The 24,000-nt window shown below is 35.4% G+C and overlaps 1 protein-coding gene across 2 annotated transcripts in view; it reads left to right on the forward strand.

Moving 5' to 3' along the window:
• Positions 1–24,000, forward strand: part of LOC106876551 (neo-calmodulin) — a 77,856-nt gene that overhangs the window by 49,049 nt on the left and 4,807 nt on the right. For both annotated transcript variants that reach the window (XM_089359207.1, XM_089359208.1), the window contains one exon: positions 19,492–19,522. In XM_089359207.1, coding sequence (XP_089215333.1) covers positions 19,492–19,522 — 31 coding nt within the window. The remainder of the gene's footprint in view (positions 1–19,491; positions 19,523–24,000) is intronic.

The raw sequence follows: 24,000 nt of genomic DNA on the forward strand, positions 1-24,000 counted from the left end.
TATATATATATATATATATATACATACAAATATAAATATACATACATACATATATATATGTGTGTATATATATATATATATATATATATATATATATATATATATATATATATATATATATATATATATATATATCCCTTTTAACTGTACGCTTCTATTAACCAATCCCAACAGAACCAATCATTATTCCCGACAAATATTTCATATTCAATTGGGTATTTTACAGCAGTGAACATCATACCGACTGGCACATATTTATCAGCAAGCACCCGTACACACATATGTATACATGCATACATATATTTGTATATATGCATATATATATATATATATATATATATATATATATATATATATATATATGTACATATCTAACTATCTATATTATGTGTGTATGCATGTATGTATGTATGTATGTATGTATGTGTGTGTGTGTGTGTGTGTGTGTGTGTGTGTGTGTGTGTGTGTACATATATATACACACATACACAAGTAAGCACATATATGCAAAACAAGGTGGAGAAAATAGTACTCGAATTCCAAAGGTAATATTCCAATTATTAAAGCTGAGAAGCGTCTAGAGAAATCGTTACTCGGGCTTTCGCGTGATCGCTCGTGAGGCATTTGCGATTAAACTATTACCGCAACTGTCAGACGAACCGTCTCGTAAAACACTATTCTGAAGATTACTTTCGGCTCTTTAATAAATAGCATGTATACACATACAGGTGTATATGTATGTAAATGAAAGGAGCCTGTCGGTTCGGCCAAAAAGACTGATAGAATAGGTATCAGGCTTTAAAAAAAAAATAAGGCGCAGGAATGGCCGTGTGGTAAGAAGCTTGCTTACCAATCACATGGTTCCGGGTTCAGTCTCACTGCGTTGCACCTTGGGAAAGTGTCTCCTACTATGGCGTCGGTCCGACCAAAGCCTTTTGAGTGGATTTGGTGGATGAAAACTGAAAGAAGCCCGTCGTGTATATATATATATATATATATATATATATATGTATGTATGTATGTATGTGTTTGTGTGTCTGTGTTTGTTCCTCCACCATCGCTTGACACCGATGGTGGTATGTTGACGTCCCTGTAACTTTGTGATTCGGCAAAGCAACCGATAAAATAAGTACTAGGCTTACAAAGAATAAGTCCTGGAGTCGATTTTTTCGACTAAAGGCGGTGCTCCAGCATGGCCGCAGTCAAATGACTGAAACAAGTAAGAAAAAAATCCCTGGGGTTTGATTCAGTCGACTAAAGATTCTTCGTTGTTGTGCTCCAGTCTGGCCGCAGTTTAATGACTGAAGCAAGCAAAAGAAATTGGATATCTAGGATATTTTTTTATGGAATACTTTTATTACAGTGGAATGGGATTTGAGGGAGAAATCGCTGCTATTACTAGCAAGCAAGGTGGTCGTACAACGGCTTCAGGATTGGCTTCTCTTAAATGTATGTTGTCGCCGATTTTTTTAGGCCAAGGATTGAGCAGGTTTCTAATGGGAGATATCCTATCGTTATCTATTAGTGATACAAAACCATTTGGCTGCTATTTCTAGTATTTCGACCAACCAAGTAATGGCATCCTTATTGGTGAGTCAAAGATATATAAAACGTACGCGGGTATAAAAACTAATGGAGAAATTGCGCATCTATTAATTCCGGGTGTCCGCGAGAGACTTTCTTGATAAAACTCGCTGATAATCTGTAATGATGTCAGCATTGATAAAAATGCAGGAAAAGAAGGAAGGCTGCGAGGCAATGGTTTGATCTTTTATCGGTTATTCGACTGCAATAATAATAATAATAATAATAATAATAATAATAATAATAATAATAATAATAATAAGAAGAAGAAGAAGAAGAAGAAGAAGAAGAAGAAGAAGAAGAAGAAGAAGAAGAAGAAGAAGAAGAAGAAGAAGAAGAAGAAGAAGAAGAAGAAGAAGAAGAAGTCTTGTCTTGTTTTGTTTTTTTTTTGCTAGTTTAGGATTTAACTCCCTATCTGTTATTTTGCCGCCGAAAACTAAGAGATTGAACCAAGATAGACGTAGTTAGGGATAGTTTTAAGGATGCTGGAAGAAAGAACGAAGTATCTTGTGAATTAAGGAGAAAGAATTAAGACTGGGATAGTGATGGGGAGGGGGGTCACACGGAAAAAGGAGAGCAGGAAGAGGGGCGGGGAGAGGGAGAAAGATAAGAAATAGAGAAATTAGAGGAAGTGAGAGATAAAAGGAGAAGAAGTGAGAGAGAGAGAAAGATATGGAGGGTTGAGGGGGAAAGAAAAAGAGGGATGAAGCGAGAGTGATAGAGAGGGTTGAGAGAGAGAGGGGCAGGGGGGGATTGAACGTAGGAAAATAAGATATGTGAAAGAAAGGATTGAGAAGTAGGAGGTGGTCGTGGATTGGAAGGGATGGCTGAATGTAAAAGGACATAGGAAGGAAAAGAGAAGAAATAATAGGAGTTCTGTGAAGGAGAGGAAGGAGGAGAGGACAAAGCGCGGGAAGGAGTGAGGGGTGGGGAGAAGGAATTGATATAAAATGAAGGAAGGTGGCGAGGAGCTGGCCGAGACGTTAGGACGCCGGGCGAAACGCTGAGCCGTATTTCGCCTGTCTCTACGTTCTGAGTTCAAATTCCATCGAGGTCGACTTTGCTCTTTACCCTTTCGGAGGTCGATTAAATAAGTACCAGTTGCGCACTGGGGTCAATGTAATCGACTTAATCTCTTTTTCTGTCCTTGTTTGTTCCCTCTATGTTTAGTCCCTTGTGGGCAATAAATAAATAAATACAGAATTAAGGAGAAAACTTTAAAAGAAAAAAGACGCATGAGGTGAAGTAAATTCCTCGACAGAAGGCCATGTCTCGATTAAAATAATTTCCTGCTCCAGCATATGACTGGTACTTATTTAATTGATTTTGAAAGAATTTAAAAGATTCAGATACTTGCTCATTCCTAAGGTTGACCCTTCAATTCGTGGCCAAAGCCTGGTCTTGTTGCACTGCCAGTATGATGCACTCAGTCTCTTTTTTCAGTGTTCCTTTCTTCAACCAATTCCACCTATTTTTGCCAGCAACTTCAGTTATGCCTACATCGAATCGATTGTGTAGTCCCTTCTTGCGTAATTCTTCTTCATATCTTTTTTGTACTTCTTCCTTTGTTTTTCCTTTTTCAGTACTCTCTCATTCCTGACTCTAGCAAAGTTTCCTTACTTTGGGATAAGTATCTCAGTAAACTCCCGACTTCGATAAGTACGCAGTCTTCCTCCATTTGCTCTCTTAATGTATAGTCGACCAGTGTCTGCATATGGATGATGGGCTCCATGCATCGTCAGAGGCTTTCTTGACTTCCTATCCAACTCCATTTGCTCATGCTCTGTCTACTTCAGAATTCCACGCCATAGCAAACCACTGCGAATGTGCGCGTGTTTATTGCTGAAATCATGTTTCTGGTATTCAGCTTTGAATTCAATATTTTTCTCCCTCGCCGCAGACACTCTTTCTTTATCTTTTTCTTTCATGCTGTTATGCTTTATTCCATCTCCATCAAATATTCTCAGGCATTTATATTCGGATCATTTCACCCTTGGCATACGTATACCTCTATTATTATTATTATTATTATTATTATTATTATTATTATTATTATTATTATTATTATTATTATTATTATTAAGGCGACGAGCTGGCAGAATCATTGGCAAGCCGTCGACCGTCCTTACGTTCTGAGTTCAAATCCCGCCGAGGTCGACTTTGCCTTTCATCTATTCGGGGTCGATAAATTAGGTACCAGTCAAGTACCTGGGTCGATATGATCGATTGTCCCCCTCCCCACAAAAATCCAGGCATTGTGCCTAGAGTAGAAAGGATTATTATCATTATTATCATTGTTGTTGTTGTTGTTGCTGTTTAGTGCTGTTCACGTTAGAGTTATTAGCCATTATATTATTGCTATTATCTGTCTATTAATGTATCTTTTGTGATTGCTAATCTCACCCGTTTCTTCGATGTAAATCACACACGCACGTACACACACACACACAAGTACTGTTCTTGTTATGCATTTCGCCTTTGCACTGTCCCCTCGACGTCTTATAGCCAATAAAACAAACCATTATTATTATTATCGTTATTATTATTATTATTATTATTATTATTATTATTATTATTATCATTATTATTATTATTATTATTATTATTATTACCATTATTATTATCATTATTATTATTATTATTATTATTATTATTATTATTATTATTATTATCATTATTATTATTATTATTATTATTATTATTATTACCATTATTATTATCATTATTATTATTATCATTATTATTATTATTATTATTATTATTATTATTATTTATTATTATTATTATTATTATTATTATTATTATCATCATCATCATCATCATCATCATCATCATCATTATTATCATCATTATCATTATCATTATTATCATTATTATTATTATTATTATTATTATTATTATTATTATTATTATTATTATTATTATTATTATTACCATTATTATTATCATTATTATTATTATTATTATTATCATTATCATCATCATCATCATCATCATTACCTTTATAAGAGGTAAAAACTTTTCTGTTAACATTTTCCATTACTTTAATAAGTTTCCTACTTTAAAAATAACAAAAAATTTATATAAATAAATATAAAACGCCAGTCTCTTCTTAATCTCTTCGCAAAGAGTTTTATTATTAAAACTGCTTCGGTTTTTGTCGGTTGTTTAATGCATTGAGTACTTTTTACTTATTTGCTCGATAATTCTTTGTTCGTAACACAACTCGCAAATACAATATATTATGTGTGCTGCTGCGGAGGGGGGTGGCGGAGAGGCTTAGAGATGGTTGATCGAACATAGAAAGATGGATAAAGAAATAATTTGGTTTTTGTTAATTTTTTTTTTTCATAAAACGCAGTGGTTTAGTAGAGAGGGGGGGGGGGTACCCTGACGAACTGACGTTGTTACTCTGACGTCATCAGTGCAGCAATTGCAACGCCTAAAGAGTTGTATTGACGTCAATATATATTCATTTACACTCACTAATCAATGCCGTAACCGACGTTTATCTATCAGTAGGAGGATAGAATCGATAACTGCAGAAGATCGGGAGATTTATCGCAGAAAACATCGCCTGACCATCATCACTTATTGATTTTTTTTTTCATCATTCTACGCATCTGTTGTTGCCGTTGTAGCAGTTGTTGGTTTTGGTTTTGGTTTGCTGTTGACGTTGATGATGATGATCATCATCATCATCATGATCATGACAATAATGGTGGTGGTGGTGGTGGTCATAGTGGTAGTGGCGGTGGTGGTGGTGGTGGTGGTGGTGGTGCTGCTGCTGCTGCTGCTGTTGTTGTGGTTCATTTTCTTTTCCCCAGGTTTTACCAATTTGTTTATTAATTTTTACCGCAGAAATTACTACATATGTGTATGTGTGTGCGAGTGAGCGTGTGTGTATTGTTATGAAACGATGATGGCGATGATGATGATGATGAGAGTGGTGGTGGTGGTGGTGGTGACGATGATGATATTCTTCATTATCATCATCATCGTCATCATCGTCATCACCACGATAATCGACCTGTATCATCCTGACGGTGATACACGCAAATTGGCCAAACAAATAAGATTTTACGTTTCTATCGCAACGGTTCCTTTTTTTTTTTTTGCCATTCATCTGCGTAAATACCGATATATACCTGCATTACGTAAATACCGATATATACCTGCATTACGTAAATACACACACACATACACTGAAACAGACACACACACACACATACCTATACTCGTATATTTGACAAAGCTTCCTGGGCAAAACTTTCCCAACCTGGTCATGTCTCCGGTTCTTACATTTTCCTTGAGCCACCTTGGAACATTCTGAAGCAATGTGTACCAGTGTCTCATGCCAAATGCCACAGACTCTACACTTTTCTGACTCCTTCTCCTCACATATTTTCTTAGGTTGTTTGTTTTTATCGCTTCACCTTCAGCTGCTTTAACAAGGCTCTCCGGTTCCTCTTCTTATTGTCCTTTTCTTTTACATATATCCCCAATGTACGACCGATATATTTCAGGGTTTTCTCGAGACAAATACCAGTTTCAAGACTTATAACACTATATCTGCGTTTAGTGTGATATACAGGCTGTTATTTTTAATTAATACTGCTTTAATTGCTGCAAACATATATGTGTGTGTGTGTGTGTGTTTGAGAGAGAGAGAGAGAGAGAGAGAGAGAGAGAGAGAGAGGGAGAGAGCTACATACATCCATCCACATACATCCATCCACATACATACATACATAGATACATACATAGGTACATACATACATACGTACATACATACATACGTACATACATACACACATACACACGTACATACATACATAGATACGTACATACAGTGTTTATGTACATACATACATACGTACGTACATACATACGTACATACATATATACGTACATACATACGTACATACATACCATACATATGTACATACATACGTACATACATACGTACGTATTACGTACATACATACATACATACTTACATACATTCATACATACGTCCGTATATACACACATACATACATACATACATACATTCATACATACATACATGCAAAGTAAAAGTGCACAGTACCATAGAATATAGTCCTACTTAATCTATTCCTTTGCCAACAACGAAGAATTCCCCTGCGAGGAATTCACGTTGTTCTTCACGTTTGCTAAGCTGCGATAAATTCATAAACTCCAAACCAGGCAATCTTAACGGACCGCATGGCTAATCTCGTTTTTATCTCACGTTATTCTCGTCATTAAAGCAAAAGAGTTATATATTTAAGAGAAGCTAACTTAAAACAAGAACAGGAAATGGAAGCAAAAATTTTGCGAGAATGAGACAAACACAAGGAAGGAAGTTGGGAGAAAAGAGATTATAATATTGGTGTTGTGCTTAATTTTTCTCTATTCATTGCTCGTAGATATTGTTATATAATTCGTACATTTAAGATCGATACAAGGCACATTCAAATTAATACCAAATTGCCGAGAATAATTATAGTATTATGCAATCATGCTACACACTAGAATCGTTTGGTTGCTGATCTTACCACAAGATTGTTTTGGAGGATTTTTTGGTAGGGTTTTATTTTTTGCCTTGGTAGCTTCATGAAAGCTACGAACAAAGCATTTATATAGCACGGTAGACATCATCTGGTGATGTAGAAGTACAAAACACAAGAGACAACGCCAGGAAAAAGACAAAGTACAAAGGTTATCGGCTTTACAAATATAAGCGTTGTCTGTGTGTGCTGTAGCATGGGCTCACTGAGAAGACAAGATATGACATCTTAAATGCATGGGTAACGATATTACCGTTGTAGTTCCGCTTACGATTCGAATCATCACATGTTGGAGTTACAAATGCAATCTGCTACCATAAAAAGAATCCTTCTGTTTCTCCAGAGAAAATGTCTATAACTCTCAGCATAACATCCGAAAATGCAATGCAAACTCCAATATATGTGTGTACGTGTGTGCGTGCATGTTTGTGTATGTGTGTGTGTGTGTGTGTGTGTGTGTGTGTGTGTGTAATAACAGTTTAATTCATCTGCTCCACATTTCGTAGCCGCAGGACACGTCCACCTCATCAGAAGATGACGATCTTACGACGACATTGAACGAGGTGGAACTGTTTGTTCCACGCCCACGAAACACTGAAGAAACGTAGAGCTGTGTCATTCTGCCATTAAATTCATAGAACTCGAACGAAAATCTGTTGACTTCTTTTTGGTTTTCTTTGCTCGCTCACTCGTCTACATACACACACATACATACATACAAACACTTATACATATATAAATGTAAGTATACACGTATACACACACCTGTATGAGTATGCATATTATATATATATATATATATATATATATATATATATATATATATATATATATATATATATATATATAGTACAGAGAAAGAGAGTGGAGACAGACAGACAGACAGACAGACAGACAGACAGACAGATAGATAGATAGATAGATAGATAGATAGATAGATAGGTAGGTAGATAGTATATTTGTCTGTATGATGAAATTTGTTTCTACGTGGTACTGTGAATATATGTGAATCTGGCAAACTGTGTGAAGATTATGTAATTAGCTCTTAGCAATGATAGAGAGATGAAAATGGTGATAGAGAGGCGAAGAGGGAGAAAAAAAAGCTAGACGGTGAAAGAGAAAGAGAGAGAAATTGAAGAGGGGGATAGTTTAGGATAGAGAGAGAGAGAGGGAATGCGTGAGTGATGGGGTTAGACTGCAAAGAGAAATATTGTGTTTATATATATATATATATATATATATATATATATATATATATATATATATATATATATATATATATATACATTACGTATAAAGAGAGACTGGAAGTTTCAACGCCAGAGCACCTTCTGATCGATACAAATCAATAAGATAAACCGTTAGAGAGAAACATGAAGTGTTTATTGAAGATGCATATGTGCATATATTATGGTGTGTGGTGTATAAAAAAGAAGGCACTGACAGGAATCTACTGTTCAGGGTTCGATCCTCAGCTTTACCTTCTTTGCTGATAATGCGTCATATCAATTCAGATTTTGTTTCTTTCAGTTCATATTTGTGTGGTGGATGGTTCAACGAGGTTATGTGGGGTGATAAAAATAGCAGCCAAATTCCATTTTATCATCTTAAATATGGTTTCGATTTTTTGCACAAGGACTGCAATGAAGAGATAAGTCAATTACATTGACCTCAGTGCTCAACTGGTACTTATTTTATCGACCCCGAAAGGATAACAGGTAAAGTCGGCTTTTGGGTGGATTTTGAGCATAGAACATATAGACGAACAAAATGCCGTTAAGCGTTTCGTCCGGCGTTCTAAAAATTAATGCGGTTAACGTATTAATTTGAACCGGTTTCTAGTGTTTGAATTCATAATTTTCTTTGCTTACATTATATTTTTTCATTGTTATTCGCCGTGGATTGGTAGAATTGGTAGAGCACTAAGCAATATATGCATGTGCGTGCGTGCATGTGTTTGCTGTTTCTCTCTCCGTTTTGTGTGTGAGAGTTTGTGTGTGTGTGTGTGTGTGTGTGTGTGTGTGTGTGTGTGTGTGTGTGTGTGTGTGTGTGTGTGTGCGTGCAAATATGTGTATTCATTTTGTGAACGGTTGGTTCCTTAGAAATCTCCATTTTTAGAATCTGTTATCTTTCTTACTAAATTGTTTTTTTTTCATTCTTTTCAAATGCATTGTGGGAAAACTCCGTCCGGCATATTTTTTAAATCTCATGTAATTTGCATTGTGTATCTTTATTCACAGCGCCAGTGTAGGAGTCATTTTCGTTAATACCCAGGTATTTGTAGTACTTCTGTGCAGCAGAAGAGATGGAAAGAACCTTGATATAAAAGTTTTTGGTTTGTGGATTTTAGTTTCTGCGTTTTACTATTAAATATGCACATTTTTTTTTTAAACAATTTCAGTTTTTATATTATCTTAAAATGGTGTCATTAAATTCATTTGTTTCTCAACATCGTAAATATTTTCCTAGAAATTCTTTGCCAAGAAACTATTGGCTATATTAATGTCTGATTTTGCTGTATCCCTTCGCTTATGACTATTCTAACTTTATAAAAGTTAGAATAGTCTTTGAAAGAATGACTGTATCAGAGACAATAGCCATGTTTTTTCAGTTACTAACTTTATAATCTATTGTGACTTTTGGAGGTATTTTAACTTGTGTATCTTGTCAGGAATTAGAGAGTTTTGGCAGGACTAATCCAAGAGTTCCCGACCCGAAACAAAACTTCTATTCCCACACTAAATTCTTACAAACGAATTAACATCTTTCTCTTTGTTAGAAGTAAATTACAAACGGGAATAGTACTCAATACATATAGTTGAGTGTAAATATGTTATTAGACGCTGAGGCTTTTTAAAATCTTTTTATAGATCTGAAGTTAGACATTTGTACTGTTATATCAAGAAGGTGCGCTCTATGTCTCTCGGAGAAATATTATATGAATACTAAACACATGAGTACTGGACATTGAATACATCAACATTAAACACTGAATACTAAAGGGATGAACAATGAACAGTGAACACATGAAAATATGAATACTAAACACATGAATATATAAAGACTGAACACTCACTACATGAACACTAAATATAAACATTGAACGCATAAACAATGGACATATGAACACAGGAAAACTGAACATATCAGCGCTGAACATATGCACCATTAAACATATCAACATTAAACGCATGAAAACTGAACAAGTGGTATCTTACACGGAAATCATGAAGACTGGATATAAACATGAATGCTTGGACACATGGACATAAGAACACCTGAACACTGCATACTGGGACACGTAAACGCTAAACAATGAACATGGTCACTAAACAAATGAACATGTGTGCAGTGAACGTTGAACACTGTACACCGAATACGTGAAGATTTTAGTGTATGTGTGTGCCGATTTTATTTAATCCCCAGGTGACACCCTTAAACCTAAGCTTAACCCCAGCAGACGGAAACAATTGTATTCCAACCGTGGCCATCCAGTTTATTGTTTTATTTTCCAAACGCAGTGGCTTCGATTTTTAGTGGCCACGTAGTTCTATCGTTGCTTGAAAATATGTGTGGTGTGTGTGTATGTGTGTATTAGCAGCAGTGAGGTGATAGACACACACACACACACACGCGCACGCACACACACACGCACGCGCACACACGCACACACACCAGCTATCATCGACTCTCTTGTCAAATACTATTGCTACCCAGATTAAAACTAACACGTGTAATCAGCATGCTGTATCCGGTCTGCGTGGCGGGAATCTGAAGCAGCAGCACCAGCAGCAGTAGCAGAAGCAGAAGCAGAAGCAGTAGCAGAAGCAGCAGTAACTACATCAACAACAGTAGCGGAAGTAGCAACAACGACAGCAAGCAACAGCAGCGGCAGCAGCAGCAGAAGCAGCATTGGCAACAGCAAATAACAACAGCAGCAACAAGTAGATCATCAGAAGTAGTATTAGCGATAACAGAAGCAGCAGCAGCAGCAGCAGCAGCAGCAGAAACAGCAGCGGGAAAAAATATCAACAGCAACCAGAGCAAGCAAGAAGAAGAGGAAGAGGAAGAGGAAGAGGAAGAGCAGCCTCGACTGCGGCAACTGGCTGCAACGAATGCGCCACTTACAACTGGTGCTTTTAACAATCTACACATTGGTTTCACTTGAAATCAATACAATGCAAGTATTTGCATTCGGACTGTTGTTGTTGTTGTTGTTGTTGTTGTGGTTGTTGATGCTATTATATTTATTCCAGTAGAAACAGGTTTCTTTTGTGTCAAAGGCGGTGGTGAGGATGGTGGGTTCGAGTTACACTTGGTTTTTGTTTAAATATTCATTTGTAAATTAACGGTGTGTGTTTTTTTTTAAATTATTATTTATGCTGTTTTCATTTTAAGTGAGTGGTTAACAGAAAGCTATCATAACTTAGTATGGAGTTCCAGAATTGCTTTTTAGCATACGTATATTTGCCATTCGAAGATACGAGTTCGATTTCCAGTAAAAGCCAGAGCATTTAGCACCAACCCAACCGTGGCTATCCTATCTAGCTCATGATTATCTAAGACCGCATTATTTGAGAAGTCTTTTTCTTCTTTATGTTGGTAAGAAGTGATATAGGAGATGTTTGGCTGGCATTTTTAGCATATTTAGCTACCATTTAGAGGTTTCCTTCTTTGACTCATATTCATTCACATGTGTACATATGTAAAACGGTGAAGTATTATTTGGTGGAGATTTAGCTGCTATTTCTACCAGGTTTAGTTGCCTTGTAATGGTCTCCCTAAATGATTCAGACATAAAATAGTATTTAAGAAATTTGGTTCCTATTTCAAACAAATTGAGCGAATTGGATCGTCCGTCAAAAGATCTTAGTGGATTGTGTAGACTTAATAAATTATCCCAAGTGTATAACTGGTATTCATATGATCTCGGTCACTTGTTCTTGATGGAAACCAGGCAACTGTCTCTATGACTCCTAGGACATGTTATAGAAATACCCAGGGAGTTACTGATGGTCACTTAGGTTTATATAAGAAGCCATTCGTTGTGTGGCGGGGTGGGGTACTGACAAAATCGTTACAATGATACAAAAAATATCGTGAGATATCTTTATAGCCCTACACGTTCTGAGTTCAAATTCCGCTAAAGTCAGCTTTGCATTTCGTTCTTTTCATGTTGATGAAATGAAGTACCAGTCACATATTGAGGCATTGTCAAATTCTGGTGACCATGTTAGAAACAAATGTGTATTGACAGAATCGTTAAGGCATTGCAAAATATGCTTTGGGGCAACTGTCCGGGACCGTTTCGTTCTTGGGTTCAAACTTTGTCATGACCAACTTTGCCCTTCGGTTTTTCGGAGTCATTAAATAAAGTACCAGTGAAGTACTGGGGTCGATTTAATCGACGAACAAAATTGCTAGATTGGAGCCTAAATTTGAAACAATTATTATTGGTTTCAAAGGCCAACGACTTCGGGGGTGGAGGGGTGAGTGGATTACATCGACGCCAGCGCTTAACTTGTATTTATTTCATTGACCCCGAAAGGATTAAAGGCAAAGTCGACCTCGGCGGGATTTCATCCCAGAACGTAAATAGCCAGTAAAAATACCACTAAGCAGTTTATCCGGCGTGCCAACGATCTGACCAGCTGGTCGCTGTTCAAACCCAATCAATGTTCGTATTAAACCAGTGTCACCTACCAAAGGTTAATTTACTCGAATAAGCCTGTCGTCTGCGGATTTATTTCCTGTCATGTGGTGTCAATCTATAATACTACGTGAGGCACAAACTTATTAAAAAACAAACACCTCTTGACTAAAAAGGCTTCGAAGACATCTAAAACAATATATTAGCTGGTAATGTTTCCTGAAGTTATCCTCAGACCGAATGAAAACAAAACGGGGAGACACAAATAATTCACGAGTAATACAAAAACAATGCTGTGAAGAAAATACGTGTTAAAACAAGTGAATAACGAATGATTGATAGATAAATTTTAGTCTATTTCATCTGGCACAAGTGCGCACTTACAAATTGTTAGAAGATACGTTATGTGAATGGTGGCGTGTTTCACAAAGTATTTCAGACTTGGGCTTCGAAACTTTGCAAGGTCGTTGGTGTTGTTGAAGATTAGCCCATTTCCAGCAGTACATAGGTTACGCCTTTACGACCCATTAAAGTAAAATATGTTCCTGTCTACGGCGTCATATCAAGCCCTATAACATTCGCTATATATATATATATATATATATATATATATATATATATAAAATCATTAAAATCATGCATACACACATGACGCCTGCATATACAAACATATATATATACATATGTGTATATGTGTGTGTGTATGTATAGCTAGCTAGCTAGCTAGCTAGATAGATAGTATATACTTGAATATATGTAAATATATGTATATATAGTAAACATTCTCAGCACTACCATGCCAAAGTTTTCGACAGGCTGTCGACACTGTAAATATGTATAGCAAAATGTGACTTTGCAGTCACACACACACACACACACACACACACACACACACACACACACACACACACACACACACACACACACACACACACACACACACACACACACACACACACACACGCACGCCCAACATAGGGCATAATTCAACTAAATCTATTTCATTACAATAAATCTATAAAAATGTTGTTTTATTCTAACGTTACATCGAGTGTTTAATGCAGTAATATATTATTCTATGTACAACGCACACTCTATACAATCTATTATAATTTATCAATAACGTTACGACAATACACTAAATATTTTATCAAACCATTTCCCTCTGCTGTGATCACAAAATCTACACAATATCGTACATTATCACTATTTGACATAAACCTTGTTGTCGATACAGCTTTAATGGTGATGGCGTTGGTGGAGCTAATAATGGCTGTGTGGTGAGAAGCTTGCTCCCCAACCACATGGTTCTGGGTTGAGTCGCACTGCGTGGCACCGTGGGCATACGTCTTCCTTGTGAATGGATTTGGTGGAAGGAAACTGAACGAAGCACGTCGTAGTTATATATGTGTGTATGAGTGTGTGTGTGAGTCTTTTTGTCTGTGTTTGTTTCCCATCACCGCTTGACAACTGGCGTTGATGTGTTTACTTAGCGGTTCGGCAAAAGACAGTGATAGAATACTTAACAGGCTTCAAAAAAAGTCCTGGGGATCGATTCGTTTCATTAAAATTCTTCAAAGTGGTGCTGCAGCATGGCCGCAGTCTAATGATTGAAACAAGTAAAAGCAAAACAACTCTCATTTAAATTCAATCTCCATCTTCTATGTATCACACTATATACAGGATAATTCAAATTTATCAATCTTTAAAATAATGTCCGATATAAATATTGGTTGGTTGGTTGGTTGCTTGCTTGCTTGCTTGAATGATTTTTTCAGTCACACTTTGCGTCATATAGAGAGAAGAGAGAGAAAGCAAAAGAAACACACAAAGAGTTAGCGTAAGAGGTGCCGGATGAGTGCTCATACTAGGCTTGGTGACGCAAAATGAGTAAAGAACGCCACTACACACACAGTGGGATAGAAAGACTAAAAGAGACTGATGAAGACGGGGAGGAGGAAGAGGACGGGGACGAAGAGGTTGGGGCGGAAGAGGGAAGGAGTGGAGGGTGGGAGACTAGAGAGGGGAGAAGGGGGAGGAGCGAGAGGGGGCAGAATGAAGGATATAATCGACTGGTCCCCTCCTTGTGCCTATAGTAGAAAGAACTATTATAATTTAGTTTCAGTGGGGAAAGCTGGCAGAATCGTTAGCATGCTGGATGGAATGCTCAGCGATATTTCTCCCGTCGCTACGTTTTGAGTTCAAATTCCGTCGAGGTCGACTTTGCCTTTCATCCTTTCGGGGGTCCATAAAATAAGAACCAGTTAAACACTGGGTTCGAAAATTGCTGCCCTTGTGGCAAAATTCGAAACCATATAACTTCATAGTAAAGTGGCGTGCTGGCAGAACTGTCGAGTAAAATGTTTAGCAGCATTTCCTCCCTCTTTGCGTTCTGGGTTCTAATTCCGCTGAGGTCGACTTTGCCTTTCATTCTTTCGGGGTCGAAAAAATAAGTATCAGTCGAGTACTGCGGTGAATGTAAAGGCCTTAGCCCCTCCACCATCATTATGACTTCATAGTAAGTCTGCGAGCTGGCAGAATCGTTAGCAGGACGGGGGAAATGCTTAGCGGCATCTCATCCGTGATTACGTTCTGAGTTCAAATTCAGTTGTGGTTGACTCTACCTCTCATCCTTTCGGGGATCGGTAAAATAAATACTAGTTAAGTACTGGGAGTTCGATGTAATCTACTGGCTTCCACATCCAAAATTTCCAGCCAAACCAATTCGTTCTGTCTATCACACCCCCTACCTTATTTTCTGAGACACGACTCTTATTATTACAGACCTCACCTTCAATGAATTCATTTACTTCTTAATATAATTTCTACACCTCCAATTATCTGTTGTTTTTTTTTTATATATTACACATCACCGCAATTCTACAAGACTAATTTAGCACTGTAGAATCGCTTTATTAATTGAGAAAATTATTAGATAAGACGTTCCAATGCGTTTTAGAGTTTTCGACTTATTCTTAAAATTCTTTGACAAGAATTGTGTTATATTCGTGCAAATATCGTCCTCCTGATAAACTCTTATGGAGATTTATCATTTCTTCCCAACACTTTGTCGAACAGCTATGTCTTATGAAGTGGGTGATAATTATGAAGGTCGTAGTTCAGCTTAGGATCACACTTTAATGATGTGCTATCATAAATAGCTCCCAGTTTTTGCATTCAGTCGCGTCATGGTGTTACCTCACGTGTCTCTATGGACTTTGCAGATTCGGACGATTGGTCACACATCTTCATCTAACACCATTCCTCTTCCTTCGTTCCTTCTCCCCACTTCTCCACTTTCTCTCTCTATCACATTTTCATCACACTCTCTCTCACTCGCTCTTTCTTTCTATCACATTCTCCTCCCTATCTCTCCCTCACTCTCTGTCTCTCTCTGTCACATTCTCCTCTCTCTCTCTCTCAATCACATTCTCCTCTCTCTCTCTCTCTCTCTCTCTCTCTCTCTCCCTCGCTCTCTCTCGTTCCTTCTCCCATTCAATCGGAATTCTATTCACCCATGCTCTTTTATTCTTCCTTATTTCAGTTCCAATTGTGTATTGTGGTAACTGCATTATGTGTATTTATAAGAGAGAGACAGGGGGAGAGAGGGGGAGAGAGAGAGGAGAGAGGGTAAGACAGAGAAAGACAAACTAGGAGTAGTAGAGAGATATTTAGAGAGATGTAAGCTAGAAGGGGAAATAAAGACCAAGCAAAGACTGTGAATAACTGAATATTTATATGCATGCATACATGTACACGCGCGCGCGTGTGTGTGTATCTGTGTGTGTGTGTTTTTCTATGGGTCTGCAGGTGTGTGTGTGCGCTCATGCGATCGTTCGTAACGATATGCCGTTGTCCAATGGTCAGTTTGCTTACTTCAAGAACTCTCCAAATATTTGCATCTCTATTGGTTTCGTTACACATACACACACAAACACACGTGCGTGAGCATATATATATATATATATATATATATATATATATATATATATATATATATATATAGATAGATAGATAGATAGATAGATAGATAGATAGATAGATAGATAGATAGATAAGTGTGTATGTGTGTGTGCGCGTGTGTGCAAGCATATATATATATATATATGTGTGTGTGTGTGTGTGTGTGTGTGTGTGTGTGTGTGTATGTATGATATGTATGTATGTCTATGTATGTATATAGATGTATCCATACGTATACATATGTCTACATATATAACCCTTAATCTTTTTCTCTTTTTTTCTGATGAAAGTCTAACGTGCGAAACGTTAACATATTTTCTGCTTCCGTTAAAACATTAAGGTAATACTTTGTGAAATGTTGTTCTTCATGATTCGGACATTTTCATGCTTATTGAATTTACATAATGCCCATATACACACACACACGCACACAAGCAGTTATGCGTATAGATGTTGATATATATATATGCATACAGATTAATACATATATATATGTGTGCGTGTATGTGTGTATATATGGATATATATATATATATATATATATATATAGGTAACCTTACATTCAAACACAAATGTATGTATACATATATATATATATATATATGTGTATATATCCATACATATATGCGTGTATACATATATATATATATATATAAACATGTATGTATGTATGCATGTATGTATGTATATATATATATATATATATATATATATATATATATATATATATATATATATATATATATATATATATATATATATATATATATATATATATATATATATATATTAACAGGCAAACATACAGACTGATAAATAAGCAAACGTGACCGACTACTGTTTCTAGCCAATCAGCTGCTGCCACGCAGAGACACTCTAGCTGGCTGTGAAATGAATAAATAAATAATACTGTTTTGTGATGAATTCAAATAAATGGTAAACAGGAATGGAGGAAGAGACGTAAAATCTCTTTTAGTCTTTGCACTCTTGACCAAATCTCATAACAAACGTGGAAGAATGGAAGAAAGAAAGGTTTGATTCTGCTAACAAAATGGCGGAAAAGCCATTGAACGCCATTGTTTATTTTCTAAAGATGCTAACAATACTCCATCAATTCCATGTCATAAAAACGTGGAGCTCTTCAAACAAAATCTATTAATCTCTGTCTGAATATCTATCTCGCCTTCTATCTGTATACATATAGAGATCGATCGATAGATAGATAGATAGATAGATAGATAGATAGATATGCATATATATATATATATATATATATATATATATATATATATATATATACATGATACATGCATACATATGCATATGTATGCATATATATATATATATATATATATATATATATATATATATATATATATATATATATATATATATATATATATGTATATGCATATAGAGATTGAAACGGACTGATTGAGTGAGACAGAGAATAATATAAATACATGCGCATATATGTACACACATAAGCATATGTATATGTATGTATATATGTATGTACGTGTGTGTGTTTGCATATATATATGTCCTACAACGGCTGGACTTCTGGTATGTTTATAGGAGATGTGATTTCAAGTCCCGCGGACAGCCTTCCACTTTTTGTATCCCCGCAAAAAAGATTTTTCAACCCAATATTTACATGCTATTATTCAAATGTACTTCGAGAACTAATTCCAAAAAAGAATTATTCCACGTTCACTGAAAACTTTCTAAATTCTTATGATGTCAACAATGTGAATATGTGTTTGTATGCCCAGTTATATATAAACAATCTAACATTGATATGAACGAGTACTCAATATCTTTTTGTAGCGTACAGAGTGAGATACTCAATAAAAATTACAGAATGTTATTAGATTTCTATTATTATTATTATTATTATTATTATTATTATTATTATTATTATTATTATTATTATTATTAGCATCATTATTATTCAGCAGTTTTATTTTTATCACGTGTTTTCACTGCACTATCGAGCGCAGCTCTGTGTGCCTTGGGTATGTGCTGTGGTATAGTTACTCTATTGAAAGCATTTTTCGTAGGATGTGTGCGGTGCCTAGTAGTGCTATTTTCTGTATGTTATATATATTTGTTAGTCCTGGGGTTTTTCTTATGTATTTGTCTGAATATATTTTTTTATCATTCCTAATGCGCCCTCTATGATAGAAATTGTTTCTGTTTTTAGGCTCCACATTCGAGTTACCTCTATTCTTTGTATTCCTCTATTTCTTTGTATTTTGAAATTTTCTCTTTTAGAGAGATATCGTCATCTGATGGTATTGATATATCGATTAGAAAGCATTTTATTTTCTTGATGATCTCTGACAACAGTATCCGGCATTTTGGCCGTAATTTCTCTATCTGTATGTATTGGCATATCCCAGAGTATGATGGTTGCCTTCTCATTTTCTGTGACCTTTTCTGGTGTGTGCCTATGCCATCTTTTTTCTGTTGTTATTCCATAGTATTGGCATAGCTTCCAGCGTATGTAGGTTCCAACTCTGTCGTGTCTGTGAATATATTCCTTCTCAGCCAGGACTGGGCAGCCAGAGACCATATGATTTATTGTTGTTGTTATTATTATTATTATTATTATTATTATTATTATTATTATTATTATTATTACTACCTTTGTTGCGGCTATTGATACGTTGCAGCCTTTCTAATTATTTCTTTTCTTTCTTTTTGTTACCGTTTCAGGCAGAGCAACTAAACGATGAGCAGATTGCAGGTAAGCTACAGATTCTTACAAGAGAATTATTCCCAAATTCATTTTCAAAAACATCGTATGCACCAAAACTATCATCCCTACAACCACCACTATCACCGTCATCATATCCCTGTCTACTCAAGCACACTCTATCACATGTCTATTTTTTCCGTCACAACACGCTCTGTGGTATCAACATAGATAGACATCATGTATATAGAACATGTTCTATATCAACATGATACAGAACATCATGTATAGCTTCCTTTAGCAGAAACAACGCTTTAACAACAACAACAACATCGACAATAACAGTGCTAACAGTGGAACCGCTAGATAGTAACTCAACCTGTTAGAAATATAAGCTAATTCTCCCTCAAATTTAGCATTACTATTTTGAAAATAAAGTAACACGATGGATAAATCTACGGTGGTTGAAATTGAACGATCCCACCCTAGTCTGGAGAAACTAGAAATGGTCTACTAAAGTTAAATGATGCCCACCCCACTGTGGAACGACTTCAAATTGTCTACACTTGTTGAACGTATCCCACTCATGTTTAGGACAAACTATTTTCGTGAGCAGCCACTAAGAATATTTTTCAAATATCTAAACAGACACGAAATAATTATTGATCGGGTCTTATCAGAGCAAATTCATTCAATTTAGTTATCACTATTTTTAATTAATATATCGGTTTCTTATTAACTTCACAAACGATATGTGTTTCTGAACACAAACACACACACACACACACACACACACACACACACACACACACACACACACACACACACACACACACACACACACACACACACACACACACACATATGCATGAAGGAATGCATGTGTATATATATACATATATATATATGTATGTATATATATGTGTATATATGTATGTATACATATATATGTATATATGTATGTGTATATATATATGAGTGCGTGTATATATGCATGTATATACATACATATATTCACATATATATGTGGATATATATATGTATGAATATATATGTATATATATGTGCGTATATATATATATATATATATATATATATATATATATATATATATATCAGTTAATAATTATTGGAGTTAAATATGAACTACTTCGTGTCACGTGCTCCATCCTGAACGGTTGTCAGATCACGTAGGAACGCTGTTAAAGCCCATACGAGTACAACACGTTTCAAGCATGAAACATGAAGAAGATCATGTATAACTTTTGCATTCATTAAATGATTTTTAACAGTCGCTGAATCGCGTTTTTTTTCCTCGCTGATTCTACAAACAAGCGAACAAATACACTTTCTATAATTGTATAGAAAGTGTATTTGCATATATATATATGTAGTGTCTAGCCCTGCCTTCAATGAGATCGAACAAACAAATGTATGGCCCGTCCTTGACATCTGCAGAATAAATAACAAAATAATTACAATATTACGACACACATCTCCTTCCCCATATAACTACCATTCCTTCCTCTCGTAGAGACTTGTATATATATATATATATATATATATATATATATATATATATATATATAGAGAGAGAGAGAGAGAGAGAGAGAGAGAGAGAGAGAGAGAGAGAGATAGACAGATAGATATTGTATCGAATAATGTATATTTAGATATTTATACGTACATTTATTGGTACATATATATAAGTGCGTGTCTATATATTACGTATGTATGTTTCTGCTTGCGTGCGTGTGTATGCTTTGTGCATATGTATGCACGTGTGTGTGTGTGTGTGTGTGTGTGTGTGTGTGTGTGTGTACTGTGTATATGTATGCATGCACATGTATCTACATGGGTATCTAGATAGCTCTACAAACATACGTTATTAGTGATTTATCAGTATTAATTGTTTTATTAATTAGAGTGAGGTTTTATCTGCTAATCATAAAGGATTCAAACTCTCCTTTATAACTATGCTTTATTTTACCAAAGAAATTCTATAGAGTTTATTTTTATATTAAAACTGCAAAAATAGCCAAATTATGGTGACCGTGGCTTCTATGCGTCTGGTCATTCCGACATTGAAACATCAGCCTCGTTTTGAATAAAATATTGAATTCAGATATTATAGAAAAGATTGAGCTTCGTTGTCAATGAGTGAATGTAGAGGATCGAGGTCATCATCTAAAACAGAAAGGTCACTGCTCAACATGTAAATCTTGAGGTCAAAGGTTAAATGTCTAAAACCTGTTTGAAAGCCAACCTCTCACATCTCTATATGTAAATGGCACGAATTCTGCTATTATCTTGCGTGTTCTATAGTGACGTAATTGTACTGTGGCCTATAGTGGCATAATTAGACTGGTCCTTAGATATCTAGATAGACTTATCTCTGATGATATATAGATTCTGGTCTATAGATAGATTTATTTGTAGAGATGTTGATAGACTGCGGTTTATAATGAGAAAGTTACACTGCAATCTATAATGATGCAGTTAGACTATGATCTATAGTGATCTAGAAAGACTGGTCTACAGAGATTTAGACTGGCTTATCTGTAGTGGTGTAGATTGTGGATTATAGTAGTGGAATTAGTGGATGTGACAGATTTCTGCGTATATAACCCCCAGGAATTAGAATTGGAAGCAGTGGAATTTTGGATACCCACGTTTGATTCAGAAGAGATCTAAAAAATTTATTCTTGAAGGATTTATTGATACGAGAAAGAACTACTTATGTTTTGATAATTGGTATTACCTCCAACTGCCAGTTGATCCCGATTTTCTAAACACTAATGATGGAATTCTTAAAAGAAAAAAATCTGTCCGATTTGGGATTATTTTCGATCAGTATTTCCAGGCTCACTTAGAAGAAAGCTGGAAAAAATTCCTGGATGACCAAAAATTAATAATACCTTAGAACATTTCTTAAATCAGTGGAAAGTATTGATAAATTGATTGAATTTTCAATGGATATGAATGAAAGTAAATTTTTATTTTCTGGACATTCCAGCAAAAAAAAGAGAAATGAAACTATTGCAACCGATTTCTCTGATCAAGGACACGGACAAAACAATATTTAAGATCTTAGATCTTGCCATCTATTTCAAAGAAAATAAATATCCTCTTTAATATGGTAACATGTTCAATAGTTAGGAACTCAAGTGAACACAAAGGGACGACTGATAGACCTAAAGACACCAGAAATACTTAATGAAATTTCCAAGAGCAAGGGGACAAAATCTCCATCATTGACTTATTGAGAAACTCTCACGAATGACTTTCAAGACAGTTTCATTAGCGAAGTAACAGCATTATATTTAAGAAAATAAAAAGAATGGTGTAAAATAGCAGATTTGGGTTTCAAAGCAGAGAAAAGCCAAAACGATATGCTTGGGTAGAACGGAAGATGATCCAAGAAGTTTTTGGACTGTATGATGCTAGTGGTTGAGCATTTCATAGACACCTACAATATGGGTGTGTCTGTATCCATTTATCTATCTATCTATATATCTATATATATATATATATATATATATATATATATATATATATATATATATATATATAAACACACATATACATATATATGCGAGTGTGTGTGTATGTATTTATATTTATATGCACATGTATATATAAAAAAAAGAGAAAAAAAAGAGAAAAAAGGAAAAAAAAAGAAGAGAAAAAAAAACACACACACACACAAACATGAACAAATAAATAAATAAAAACAAATACAAACGAACACGTATTAACAGAGTATATAGGTGATACAGACACTCCCCATACACACCTGCACTTACAAAAGACACAGACACATTGAAAGACACGCATGCGTAGACACATACAATAGGAATACAAAATACAAAATGGCTGATATTTAGCAAGGTGAGACACACATAAGAAGGAAGGAAACAAAGGACCACTGATGAGGTCACAGAAGTGTGACGAAAGAACTCTGGCCGAAATAAGATTAAGATTAATGTAATATAAAGCTGAAGCAAAATAACACCAAATATACAGTGCGTGTGTTTTTATTGGCTAAACTGGCAATATGACCATCCCCAAGTACAACAATATATATATATATATATATATATAGGGCAGTTCCCCCACACGGTTTCTGTTTAGGAAATGTCGCTCATATCATTCTTAAGGCGTTGGAAGACTTTATATATGTAGATATTTGTGTGTATCTAAAGACATTTATGTGTGTGTGTGCGTGTGTATGTATTTACGCGCGCGCACACACACACACACACACACACACACACACAGACACACATATATATATATATATATACATATGTATATATATGCAAGTGGATATAAAATACATGTATAATTATTCACGTATGCACATATAAGAATGTAACAAATCTGTTTGTGCGTACTATAAACGCACTTACACGCACACGCGCATACACGCACATACACACACATACATAAACATATGTATGTATGTATATGTATATATATGTGTATGTGTGTGTATGTATGTGTGTATATATACGCATATATATATA

This window comes from Octopus bimaculoides, chromosome 11 (assembly GCF_046866305.1).
Source record: "Octopus bimaculoides isolate indiv1 chromosome 11, ASM4686630v1, whole genome shotgun sequence".
NCBI lineage: Eukaryota > Metazoa > Mollusca > Cephalopoda > Octopoda > Octopodidae > Octopus > Octopus bimaculoides.